General features: G+C 38.7%; 2 protein-coding genes and 4 non-coding genes across 6 annotated transcripts; 1 reads left to right on the top strand and 5 right to left on the bottom strand.

Annotated features, from left to right (window-relative positions):
* Positions 1 to 607: 607 nt before the first annotated feature.
* On the top strand, positions 608 to 2,302 carry b3gnt5b (UDP-GlcNAc:betaGal beta-1,3-N-acetylglucosaminyltransferase 5b). The gene is given in 2 exon segments (XM_020939538.2): positions 608 to 758; positions 760 to 2,302. Coding segments are annotated over 2 exon segments (1,155 nt in total). The 5' UTR covers positions 608 to 647; the 3' UTR covers positions 1,804 to 2,302.
* A 4,885-nt stretch (positions 2,303 to 7,187) lies between these two features.
* Positions 7,188 to 12,024, bottom strand: eif4a2 (eukaryotic translation initiation factor 4A, isoform 2). The gene is made up of 11 exons (XM_055151893.1): positions 11,879 to 12,024; positions 10,921 to 10,978; positions 10,707 to 10,839; positions 10,369 to 10,508; positions 9,952 to 10,120; positions 9,776 to 9,885; positions 9,375 to 9,518; positions 8,974 to 9,111; positions 8,342 to 8,431; positions 8,031 to 8,110; positions 7,188 to 7,958 (listed from the first exon to the last, which is right to left on the bottom strand). The coding sequence occupies exons 1-11, from the start codon at positions 11,905 to 11,907 to the stop codon at positions 7,814 to 7,816; spliced, it is 1,236 nt and encodes a 411-aa protein (XP_055007868.1). The 5' UTR covers positions 11,908 to 12,024; the 3' UTR covers positions 7,188 to 7,813.
* On the bottom strand, positions 9,168 to 9,349 carry LOC129408501 (small nucleolar RNA SNORA81). Its single transcript, XR_008631987.1, has one exon. It is a non-coding gene; the product is annotated as a small nucleolar RNA SNORA81 (small nucleolar RNA).
* LOC129408502 (small nucleolar RNA SNORA81) lies at positions 9,574 to 9,748 on the bottom strand. Its single transcript, XR_008631988.1, has one exon. It is a non-coding gene; the product is annotated as a small nucleolar RNA SNORA81 (small nucleolar RNA).
* Positions 10,193 to 10,266, bottom strand: LOC129408503 (small nucleolar RNA SNORD2). The gene has a single exon (XR_008631989.1). It is a non-coding gene; the product is annotated as a small nucleolar RNA SNORD2 (small nucleolar RNA).
* On the bottom strand, positions 10,597 to 10,668 carry LOC129408504 (small nucleolar RNA SNORD2). The gene has a single exon (XR_008631990.1). It is a non-coding gene; the product is annotated as a small nucleolar RNA SNORD2 (small nucleolar RNA).
* Positions 12,025 to 12,824: the final 800 nt, after the last annotated feature.

Raw genomic sequence — 12,824 nt, 5'->3', positions numbered from 1 at the left:
GTGGTTTAACATCACTAACATATATGTGCTACTTGTTTGCAGAGGCAATACAAAGAAAATAAACAAATTGTTAGAATTTGTAAAAAGGAATACCTACAAATTATTTTTAAATGTTTATTAAACATTAACTAATCATTTCATTATTTTTTTAATGGCCTACTTATTAACAAAGACAAAAGGTGTTATTACTAATTAATAAAACATTCATAAATGTTAAGATAGGAACATCTAATAACAATTTGCAAATGTTTAGTAATCATTAACTATTCATTAACTATTCATATTAACTATCCATCCATCCATCCATTTTCATCCGCTTATCCGGATTTTTAGTAAATTATTAATTAATGGTTAACAAACATTTACAAATAATATCCAGGTATGCCTTATTATTAAAGTTGGTATTTTTAAATATTACCTTTTTTTTTTTTTTTTGGTTTATTAGTCCCCTGATGGTTTTGGACGATGGCACGTGTCCATGTTGGATGTGACCGTGATGGGGGCCCTGTTCCAGTAGTGACCCCACCTCTGTGCGAATGGACCCACCCAGCCTCAGGCACAGACCCTGCAGCCTCTTTCATGTCGTGTGCCTGCTCTGATACTTCTGCCTGAATGCCCTCACAGTGACGGAGTCCCCCACTGTCAGCATGTTCATCACTTTCCGTAGGTTGAGGAGATGCCAGTGTGTGCAGCTCATGGTTACTTGCTTGGTGCTGTCCCTGGTCATGGTTTGCTGGGAGCAGCTCGATAACACTGTTCGTCAGCCACGTCAAGTCAGTGTCTTTTCGCTACTTCATCAACCGCTTCACTCTGGTTAACAAAAGCCTCACCATTCCGAGAGAGCAGGCGCTGATATTCAGTAACTTTCCATACCTTCTGGACCATCCAGAAAAGTGCAAGGACCAAGATGTCCTCCTGCTCCTCTTTGTCAAAACATCACCAGAGAACATTCAGAGGAGACAGGCCATCAGATCCACATGGGGCAATCAAACCTACATCCAGCAGTCTCTTGGTGTCACAGTGAAAGTGCTGTTTGTGTTAGGAGCCCGGGAGGCCTCAGACAACAGCCTGGACATAGACCCCTTCGGCCCTCAGGAACTGTTGGAGTTTGAAGACAAAATGCACAATGATCTCATCCAGCAGGGCTTCATTGATTCCTTCCACAACCTGACCCTGAAGCTGCTCATGCAGTTCCACTGGATGCACCATCACTGCGCTCACGCTCGCTTCCTCATGACTGCCGATGATGATATTTTTGTGCACATGCCCAACCTGGTGCAGTACCTTCAGGACATGAGCAGGAGGGGGCTTACTGACCTCTGGGTGGGGAGAGTGCACAGGGGATCACCACCAGTACGAAGCCGAAGCAGCAAATACTATGTGCCCTATGACATGTACCCGTGGCTGTCTTACCCTGACTACACAGCTGGAGCAGGTTATGTAGTTTCAAGTGATGTGGCTGACAAAATCTATCATGCCACCCTAACTTTGAATGCATCCCTTTATATTGATGATGTGTTCATGGGCATCTGTGCCAATGCTGTTGGTGTGTCTCCTCAAGAACATGTGTTTTTCTCAGGCGAGGCTAAGGCTCCCTACCACTCCTGTATCTACAGCCAAATGCTTACCTCACACGGACATGTGGAGGATATCTATGAGCTTTGGAAAACTGCTGCACACCCTCAGGTAAAAGAGGAAGCCCTAGGGCTGATAGGAAGACTTTACTGCACTATTGTCAAAGTGACTCTGCTCTGTAAACCTTACTATGTAAACACCTACCCATGCAAAGCAGCTTTTTCATAGTCTTAATGTCTGTGTATATAACTCTGTGTCAACATGGATGTACTGATGTTGCTGCTGTCAGTCACACGCTAAAGTGTGCCCCCTAACCCTCTAACCCTAACCCTAACCCTAACCCCACCCCCGACCTCCTGTAAATGATGCAACAAATGGGGATTTTAGTTTAGTAATATCATTTGCAACTGCAAATGTGCAAATGTTCTGTTAGACTGAGGTGGACTTGAAAGTAACACAAAAGTGACTTCATTCTTCACTTTATGACAGCAAGTGTTACCCAAATCACTCTCAAGCAACACGTTTGAATAAAGGCACTAATGTGCCAAGAAATGTAACAACAGAGCATTTTTGTAAAAGTAGGATTTTTCAAATGTAACAAATTGCTGTATTAGATAATGTGTTTATGTGACTCAAAGATATAGAAACAGTTCTTTATATCTCTGTTATATGAGAATCATAACTTTGTCTGACCTAAAAACTTGGGTTTCAAATGTCACAATGCACAATTGTTAAGATAATATTTTTTTCAGAAAAAATGAAAGTAATTTTTTTTTTTTTTTTTATGTGGGATTGTTGTTGTCTATTGCATTTGTAAATATAATTTTTTACTTAATAAATGTTGAGCTTCATTGAGCTCATTGGAATATGTGTATTTGGATATTGTGATGCCAATGCCAAACTTTCCCAACATCTGGAGTTTAAAATTTTCTCAACTCAGCTGTTACACCAAAAGTGCTGCAATATCCTGCTGCTAGTAACAGTCTGTGTGTCATCATTAAGTTCATAAAAGCAACAGACTAACTGACCAGAATGAAGTTTAGACACATTTGTATTGATGGGAATTTGTCTTGCACACAAACACATAAACTCAGTCAACAAAAAGAATATATAGAGAATGTGAAACACTGACAGGAAACATTAAAATAAAACCCACGTGTATACCATAATGTAGGCAATTATTGAGCAGCTGAAAACTGTCCGGGGGAAGGTATCGTGAGGTGTCAATGAAGTCAGCAGGCCGTATTCAGACCACACAGGACACAGTCTGCCAGTGCCCTAAGTGAAAATGCTAGCCCTTATTCCCTGTAGTCTTAATGCACTGTCCAGTTAAGAAGACCTTACAGAGGAAAATCATTCATCTGTTCACTTAGATTTGTTAGATTATTGTGGATAGCTGTAGGTTTGTATATATGTGTGTATATGTATATATATGTGTGTGATATATATGTATATATATATGTATATATATGTGTGTGTGTGTGTGTATGTATATATATATATATATATATGTATATATATATATATATATATATATATATATATATATATATATATATATGTATATATGGCATTTATTGAAGTTACAGGTAAGCATCTGAAATCATTGTTCATTACTGAGGCAAAACGGCTGTTCTGTGTGCAACACCACTTTTTCCAACCACATAAACCAGTGAGAAGCCTCAAATGTCAATCTAGAGCAACTAAATGTGAGAACCAATGTGGGAGGTAAACTGTTTTTGGAAAGAAAAAAAAAAAACTGCCCTAACTGCAAAATTTCACCACAGGCTTAGAGAAATGATTCAACTTCACCACACGGTCCTGTTTATTTAAAACTTTCAAATCAGGAGAGGAGTTAGTATGTATTTAAATCTAAGTGAAGAAGAGTGGATCACCCTTACACAGCAAATCAGCTTGCATCTCAAAGCAGAAAAAAAAAAAGTAACATACATGTACAATAACTACACAAAGTACACGACTCCTTCATAAAAATGTGCATGAAACATTTTATATCTATTGTGTAGTTATTTGATTTATTTATTTATTTTTGCTTTTACAATACACTGGGGAGACGAACAGTACATAAAAATAATCATATAAAAGAAAAGCAGGGGAATTTAAATGTTAAGAAAAACTAATTAGAATTTTAAAAAGCATACATTTACATTTGTAAAACAATACAATCTGTATTTAGTAATCAATAACAAAATAGTCTTAACTGTTAACTGAGACTTTAAGCTTATTATTTGCGTTGAAGTGGAACATTTAAGACGTTTTTTGTTTGTTTGTTTGTTTGTTTGTTTGTTTTTTAAATCTGTGTTTAAAAGATCCAACAGGACTACATGCAAATACAGTGCATGTCAGGTGACACATGCACACTAAACTTAACTACGGCACTGATATTGATGTAATGATGTCATACTCCGTGATGAGGGCAAGAGACATATTTTCCTGTTAATTACATTGTAGTTTCTGTTGAAATATTTCAAAGGTAAATTCACAAATGTTGAACCTGATCATTTATATTAGTGACCCAAGAACTCGCTGTATTACAACAAAAAGTCTGCATTTTAACAACATAAATTTTAGCTGCCCCCATCTGTATTAAGGCCTATATTGGCCTATAGGATATTGTGATATCATCTGAAACCTCGCAACAGTACACAAAAACAAATCATTATCAAAGTAATCTAAAAATAGGACTATTCTAGGCCGAAGCTAAACCACCTCTAAAAGTGGAACACATAATTTCTGACAAAAATTTTTATAAAATCCACAAACTGAACAGCTGTCCATGTACCACCATTATTGGATGGTTATTAGACTATGCTTATTATAGCCTATATTTAAACTTTACAAACATTTAAATTTGGCCAGCATTATTACATTATTGGCCGTTATTACGTTAGTGGTTGCTACAAACCTCAGATTGTGACAACTTACCTTACCTCAACTGGACTTTTTGGATTGCACCTAAAACTTATAAATTTCATAACCATAAAAAAAAAAAAAAACATGCCCCAGAAATGGCCTCAACTTTCTCTTTTATAATGGTAGAAGCTTTAAATATGGGGCTACTTTTTGGAATATTCAAACATTTTTCATAAAAATCTGAAAGTGTACTTTTTGATGTTAACCAGTTTTCTCCAAAAATATTTTAAGACATGAAAATTAATCAAGTTTTAGCCATTGTAGTCCAAGTTTGTGATAACCAGCCATGTCCTCTGTAGGCTAACTCTGTACTGTGTATTGTAAAATAACTGAACTGTTTAATGGAGTAGTCTACTGCACTGAGGATAAAACGTCTCTTTAACCAAATTATATAGCCTGTAAAAATAGTCTATATCTGCAACTTATATATTCATGGCCATCCTTACAAGGCCATTTTGTTTGTTATTAATAGGCTCATAAATAATATGCAGACCAACCAGGCTATTTTTGTCAGCTCATCTTAAATTCATTGGAGTGGATTAGCTGTCCTTCCAAACAGCTGTCCCGTTTCCATGGTGATGAGTTAAGCAATACTGGGAACAGCTGCCCACATCTGCCCCTTACTGTCCAGTTCAGGCCAGGACAATAGAGTAGATCTGTATAATTTAAATGGCAAAAATAAAATAAATTAATAAATAAATAAATTACAATTAAAAACATGTATTTCATTAAGATTCAATTGGCATCTGTTTAGGGTGACCAGATTGGGCATATCAAAAAGGAGGACAGCTGGTTCGGGGGTGAAAAAATTGACGAGGCTTGTAATGTACAAATGTATGATATTATGTGTATCGGGGCTCTGAGGTCCTCCAATGGGATTTTTGGACAATTTACTGCATTTCATTGCATTTTAGAGATCTACTAAGTCATAGCTCAATAATATAAGCCAATTTATTTTTTGTGGGTTATTTTCCTGACAGTGTCTATGTCCTGTCCCTGCTCTGTCAGGGCCCTGCTCCTGTCACCTCTCACATACAAGAGGCTTTAGTGTGTGGCTCAGAGCAGAACAAACACCACAGATCTTTAGCCTTTATCAGGACGTCTGAACAAATGTTTTATTACCTCCGCCAAGGAGGTTATGTTTTTGCCGGCGTTTCTCTGTCTGTCTGTCTGTCTGTCTGTCTGTCTGTCTGTCTGTTTGTCTGTTTGTTTGTTTGTTTGTTTGTCTGTTAGCAACATAAGTAAAAAAGTTATGGACCGATTTTGATGAAATTTTCAGGATTTATTGGAAATGTGAAAAGGAAGAACTGATTTCATTTTGGGGGTGATCCGGAAGAAATCCTGGATTCTGGATCACTTTGAAATTTTAGTTAACATTGTGGTAAATGGGGCCAAAAATTTTGTTTCTCAATATCTCGGTTAATTATTGACCAAACCCCATGAAATTTGACTCAGGGATGGACAATGGGATCCTCTTTCATATTCCAAAGGCTGATCCGGATCTGATCCAGAAGACTGATTTTATCGCAATTTATATAAAAAATGGGGGTAGTCCTTGGCGGAGGTCTGCGCTCTCTGAGTGCTTTTCTAGTTTCTCCTGTATTTATCATGAGCTGCTGCTGCTAAGGGTCAAACTATGCCCATACAGCGTGCGCACGCCGCGGTTACGTACGAGTTGGCGACGCTACAAACTTTTTCAGCTAGGATTTATGAATTTATCGCAGCTAATATGAGGTCAATTTTCATCAAATAAAAAGTGGTGTAGAGTTTGACACATGAAGAATTGCATTATTTCTTTCATTAAAAGGAGGACATGTCCGGAAAAAGAGGACGTCTGGGCACCCTACAGTTTTCAAAACGATAAAGTCTGTAGGCCTATTTAGTGATCAATAACTTGAACAGGATAGTATACAGGGCAGTAAGTTAATTATTTTGTGAGCTGTAAGTTAATTATTTTGTGAGCTGAAACTTTAAGCTTATTACCTACATTGAAAATCTGATGCGTTTTAAAGAGACAACAAACTCTGTTCTGGCTTTGAGATTGACGCAGTCTCACCTATGCGCGTCTGTTTGTTCAATTCAACTTAACACCGTGGCCACTAGAGGGAAATAGAGGCTTTGCATATATATATATATATATATATATATAAATTAATTGTTGCATTTATATAGCACCTTTCAAGATACCCAAAGCGCTTTATTCATTCCCTCCACACTTGGTGATGGTAAGCTACTATTGTAGTCACAGCTGCCCTGGGACAGACTGACAGAAGTGAGGCTGCCAATCTGCATCATCGGCCCCTCCAACCACCACCAACACTCACACCACTTTCATACTAGGCAATGTGGGTGAAGTGTCTTAAAGGACACAACAGGCACCACCCGATTTTCCCAGTGGTCTCCCACCCAAGTACTATCCAGGTCTAGCCTTGCATGGCTTCTGAGATCTAACAGGATGAGCCTTTGACAAGCTGGTACAGCCACATGTTTGCTATTTATTCTTTGTTATGCTACCGTTGAGAACGCAATAGTATAGTCAAGTTATTTTTGGGAGATGTAACTATTAACGATATTACTTTTTCCAAAGTTAACGAGTCCAACACAGCTGAAAACGCAAACGTGTAAAAAAAATGTAATATTTCTCTTTGCATACATGGCTATAAAAATGTAGGCTTTTCACATCCAATTTTACAGCCATTTAATTTATTAAGACATTCATACAATTCTGGAGGAGGAACTCTTGAAAAGAATGGAGATATTCTCTGGGAAGGGTAAAACCACATCAGCAAAACAGGTTCAACCAGTGAGAAGTCTGGTAAAGCAGGTGGGATAAAAATATGGAACATTAAATTAAAACATTCACAAAATATAACAAAAGCAAGTGAATCTACATTATAACATGACAAGTGCCTAAGTTTAAGCAGGCCCACGATATATAAATCGCACATATGTTAGCATAACATAATTTGCAGACTTTATACAGCACTTATACCTTTTAGTCCACAAGTAAGTTACTAAATGGTGGAGAACATCGAATACACGCATTTTAATTGAACATGGAAAATAATACCTGATAAGGACCTTTAAGTTTACAGACCCCATGGCTTTGTAGCTCCAACCAGCCAAGTGTTGAGGTTAGAATCTACAACTGTCCAGGAGGGACCACCATAGAGGTCACCTCGCTTTAACACATACCAAAATTCAGATCCAAAGTTTAGCATTGAGAAGTTTTCCCCCTCGAATATTATAAGCACAATGCAAGTGGACAATCGCTATCACTGCGTTTAATAAAAACGAATCTTTGAGCTCAAATCAGATCTGCCACATTCATAGGCATCTCCTCCACAGTCGTATTGTAAAACGTCTCGATGTCCCGAAGAATCCTTTTGTCCTCCTCAGTGACAAAGTTGATAGCAACTCCTTTTCTGCCAAAACGGCCACCACGGCCAATTCTTTTGAGAGCAACGAAACAGTTAGACAACAGCCTGGTAAGGCAGAGAATCTCATTTTCAGTAGAGTATTACCTATGAATGTAGTTCTCTCTGTTAGTTGGAAGGTCATAGTTTATGACCAGGGAAACTTGCTGAACATCAATGCCTCGAGCCTGGGGGGAGGAGAAAAAAAAAAAAAAAAAATGTATTATACTTGGTTAACCCAGGAAAAATGGCATATTACCATAATGTTGCCCATGTTTAAGTAACAGAATCCTACAGGTAAGGAAGCCATTGTGGAGAATGGGCACTAATCTCCCAAAAGTTGTAACTGCTTGGTCATTTCAAGACTGTCACAGAACATAAACATTTTGGGGTGGAAAATTGACTCATTTAGCACTTACCAGAAGATCAGTCGTGATCAACACTCTGCTCGATCCAGACCTGAACTCCCTCATAATGACATCGCGCTCCTTCTGGTCCATATCTCCATGCTAGGGAAAGAAATTGACAAAAAATTAAATCTAGGATCACTTTTGGATTATTGCAATTGTAATATTACTGCAATCCATTGCCAAAATTTGTCAAGCATTGCACAAAATATGAATGCCCTGTAAAAATCAAACCACTTGGTCAGAGATGACAAACCACTTGTCTGAAAGATTAGCCAGCATGTTTAATTCTTATATTGAAAAGGGGCACTGTACTTTTTAGGAGAAGGGTCCGAGACCTTCTATTTTCCTTCAAGATGTCGTTTTGTCTAGAATATTCCACAAAAATGGCATAACACATTAGATAACTCAACCAAAACAAGTATTTTTGGCAATAAAATAGGTAGTCTGTGGAACATTCCAGAAACAACATTCACATGACAACTTATCAAAATCATCTCAATTTGCAGCCTTTATCAAATGGCTGTATTGCAGACAGATCTCAAAGTTAAAATTTTAAATTATAAAACAATTGCAATATCATTTTTTGATACATCTCCCCTCACTACTGGGACCATTGTTACACAAAGTAAGGCGTGACATACCAGAGCGGATACTGTGAAATCACGTGCATGCATTTTCTCTGTCAACCAGTCAACTTTTCTTCTGGTGTTGAGGAAGATGACAGCCTGGGTAATGGTCAGCGTCTCATAAAGATCACACAGGGTGTCCAACTTCCACTCCTTCAAAAGAGGAAAAACGTAGTAAATTCAAACTAAACATTGAATGCTGCACATAAAGTTGTAACACAGAACCTCAAGACCTAGGACACTGGACATTAAGAAAGAGGTCCCTCCTAGCCTCATTTAAGATACTGTGTTTTGCTTTCCTTCCCCGGTGTACCCATGCTTACACGGCTACATGAACCAAGCCTCAGAGGCCTGGCTCCTGCAGTTTCAGCAGGGTGCTTGAAGAGAAGTGCCACTCAACTTAAATGTGTTCTTACCTCTCGCTCTACATTAATGTAGAACTGCTTAATACCCTCCAGGGTAAGTTCCTCTTTCTTGACCAAAATACGAATGGGATCCCTCATAAATTTCTTTGTCACCTCCAACACATCTGCAGGCATTGTTGCAGAGAGTAGAACCACCTGTGTACAACAGAAGATTGGTCTAAGGCGGCTCAAATCAGCTCAGAAACATGCATCATGTGGCACCGAGCCTTGAGCCAGGGACCATTGAACATTAAGAAAGAGGTTCGGCCAAAGCTCCTTTTCAGTTCAGTGCTCTTTAGTCTCCTTCTGCACATGGCTCTACTAGCATTACTGCATCACAGACTTATCTGAGGGAAACAGTTCTAGCAGATCTCTTAAAAGCAGAAGTGGAGTGTTCAGATTTTCACACTCACCTGAATGTTGGTGCTCAGCTTTTGGAAGATTTCATAGATTTGATCCTTGAATCCACGACTCAACATCTCATCAGCTTCATCCAGGACAAACATCTTGATATACTTGGGGACTACGAATAACATAAAACTTAGCGACATGTCAAAGCAAGTCTTTCATTCCATAAATTGTCACTTACTCAGATGTCTCCTGTTGAGCATGTCATACACACGTCCAGGAGTGCCCACGACAATATGAGGGGCCTCAGCCTGGAACTTCTGAATCTCACTTCGGAGGTTGGTTCCACCAATGCAGGCATGGCAGGTTGCACCCATATAATCACCCAAAGCAAGGATCACCTTCTGGATCTAAAAGAGAATAAAAACTAAGATCAAATAATCTCATTTTGTATGAAAGGCAGTCATTACATATTGTACATAAGGTGATCAGTATACTGAAGGAACTCTCCATTTATAGTGTCAGTCCCGAAAGATGGTATGCCATCATTTCACCATTTAAATTTGTTTAACAATCGCATAGAGCACAAGCAATAGATTCCACACATGTCATGACGACAAACTGATTACCTGAGTAAAACAACCTGACAACTACATACCTGCTGAGCCAGCTCTCTGGTGGGAGCCAGCACCAGGGCTTGTGTGTCTTTCTGCTCAATGTCCAGCTGCTGCAGGATAGAGATGGCAAACGTGGCTGTTTTGCCAGTACCTGACTGGGCCTGAGCAATGACATCATAGCCTAGTGAAAGATGAGAAAAGGTCAATTCAAATTTTAAATTACAAAACAGTCCAACTAACAGACAAATACTAACTCTCAACTGGTTAAAAAATGATCAGTGAATAGTAAAAATCACCATTATTGGGTAAGTCCCGAAAGATGGTTACACATCATGTCACTCATTTAAGACTACTCATATTTCTTTTTAATATTACTAACCTTTAATGCAAGGGATGATTGCCCTCTGTTGAATTGCAGATGGCTTCTCAAAACCATATGCATATATTCCCCTGAGAAGAGTCTCTTTCAGGACCATATCGTCAAAGTTGTCTGTAATGTCATTCCAATTGCTCTGGAATTATTACCAACAACAACAAATGAGCCTCTGGACGCTTAGTTTCGGGAGCTACAAAATTGTAAGAAATCGTTTTACCTCAATGACACCATCAGGCTCCATTCCGTCGGGCCCTCCATGGTCTCGGTCTCTTGAGCTAAACACACGCAAAAATGCACGGCTTAAACCAATGCAATTACACTGGATCCTTCGGACGAAACATTCACTCGCACACTTCCACCACGTGTGGCATCGGGAAGGAAATGCTACTGCTCAAGTAACAGCACCCCAACCAGTGAAGAACTCCTCTTCCGGTAGAAACGGGCCACCAAGACCACTACTGCCACACAATGGTAGAAGAGAGCGGGAACGCAGAGCAGACCTGCAGCTCTGGCTACGGCCATAGTGGTCATGTTGTAGGTGGCCCAGCACGGTTAATGGCACCTGGTGGTGTACTTTGTAGGCCCAGGTTACGCCCAAGAAGATCCCGTTACAGCCCGAGCTTTAGCACGTGTCAAATTCCCACTATCGGGACCCCCGAAAAAGACCGTTATGTAACCCTAGAATAAACCCACTGCTGCAGCTCAATTCACGGGGTCCATTTTAATTCCACTGCAACGCTGCAAAAAAGCCACACTGGATGATGTCTCTTGTCTCAATGTTAATATGGAGACTCGCACAGCCGTAGCCAATATGTCGGACAATTAGGCCTAGGATGCCAATGATGGCAGAGAAGCCAGAGTGGTAGGCCGGGCTAGCAGCGTTTACCTTTAACAATATATTATCTTTGCAGAAACTTAATCAAAATGCCCAAACAAACCGGCTTATTGTTCAAGTACCAGTTGTTTATGTAACGGCAATAATTTAAATTAATCTGAGTAGCCATGGAAATAGAACATGCTTCTGGCCAGTCGCCCTGGTGCAGGCTGAGGCCCAACTTAGCTTGAAAGAAACTCTGTAAATTTCAACAATCTCTTCCCCACATAACGCTAAAGATTCATTATATTAAGAAATAAATCAGTTAGTCGACTCATACAGCAAACCATAACTGATTTACCTGTTGTAATCAGCAGAATCGCTAGACATGATCCGAACGCAACTTCAGCATGCGACTGGAAAGATCGCTGATGGCGAAGGCTACTGCCTTTATGCAGCCGGACTATTTTCACCCCCGAATTTACCACCCAATTTCATTCGACAAACCTACAAATCTGATCTAACCTACGATTAGATTACTCTTGTGTGGCTAGGTGTACTGAGTGCATAAAATAAATTTGTTTTGTACAGAAAAAATACGTTTTAGGTGGACTATTTTTAACGGCGGAAGAATATTGCAGTGATAGTTTGTAGTTGGGGTGATATAGTGTCTCGGAGTAGACAAATTTCATGGCGACGTTGCGCAACGCCAGACCAACTATAATATGAATATTTTCCGTCTACTATAAATCTGAAATATATAAATACATATAAAATTTCAAATTTAGTTTATGGCAATTACTAGAAAATTAATTACACTTACAGCAAACAAACAGCGTTACAACTGTGAATTACACTGAACTGTGATCATTTCATATTTTATTGTGTTGTATATAGAATAAAGCATTCAGTTTTATTATTCAGTACAATGAAACACGAATATTTTACAAATATGCTAAGAATAAAGATGAGAAGATATATATATATATATTTATTTATTTTTTTGTGAAGCTAAAAAAGAGCAAGGTAAACATTTTACCAAGATAAAAAACATTTAAAAAATCCACATTCACAGAAGTGACATACTGGCAGACTTTTCTCAACAGAAAATAAATGACAGCATACTTACATCTACATTATGGCACATCACCTGCATGATTCCATGGAAATTAGTTATACTTTGGAACTTTCTATTTGATAGTTATGTTTTATGCTATAGTGTGGAAGACAGCCAAAGGAGGCCCTCTCCAGGTCAGCTTTGTGGAAATGCAAGAAAAACGTGAAACTTTTTTTTTTTTCTTTTTTTG

The sequence above is a fragment of the Boleophthalmus pectinirostris genome, unplaced genomic scaffold, assembly GCF_026225935.1.
Source record: "Boleophthalmus pectinirostris isolate CB_2022bp ecotype Guang Dong unplaced genomic scaffold, ASM2622593v1 HiC_scaffold_16, whole genome shotgun sequence".
NCBI classification, from domain to species: domain Eukaryota; kingdom Metazoa; phylum Chordata; class Actinopteri; order Gobiiformes; family Gobiidae; genus Boleophthalmus; species Boleophthalmus pectinirostris.
The sequence above is the reverse complement of the archived record's forward strand: the minus strand, read 5'-3'. Positions and strand labels throughout refer to the sequence as shown.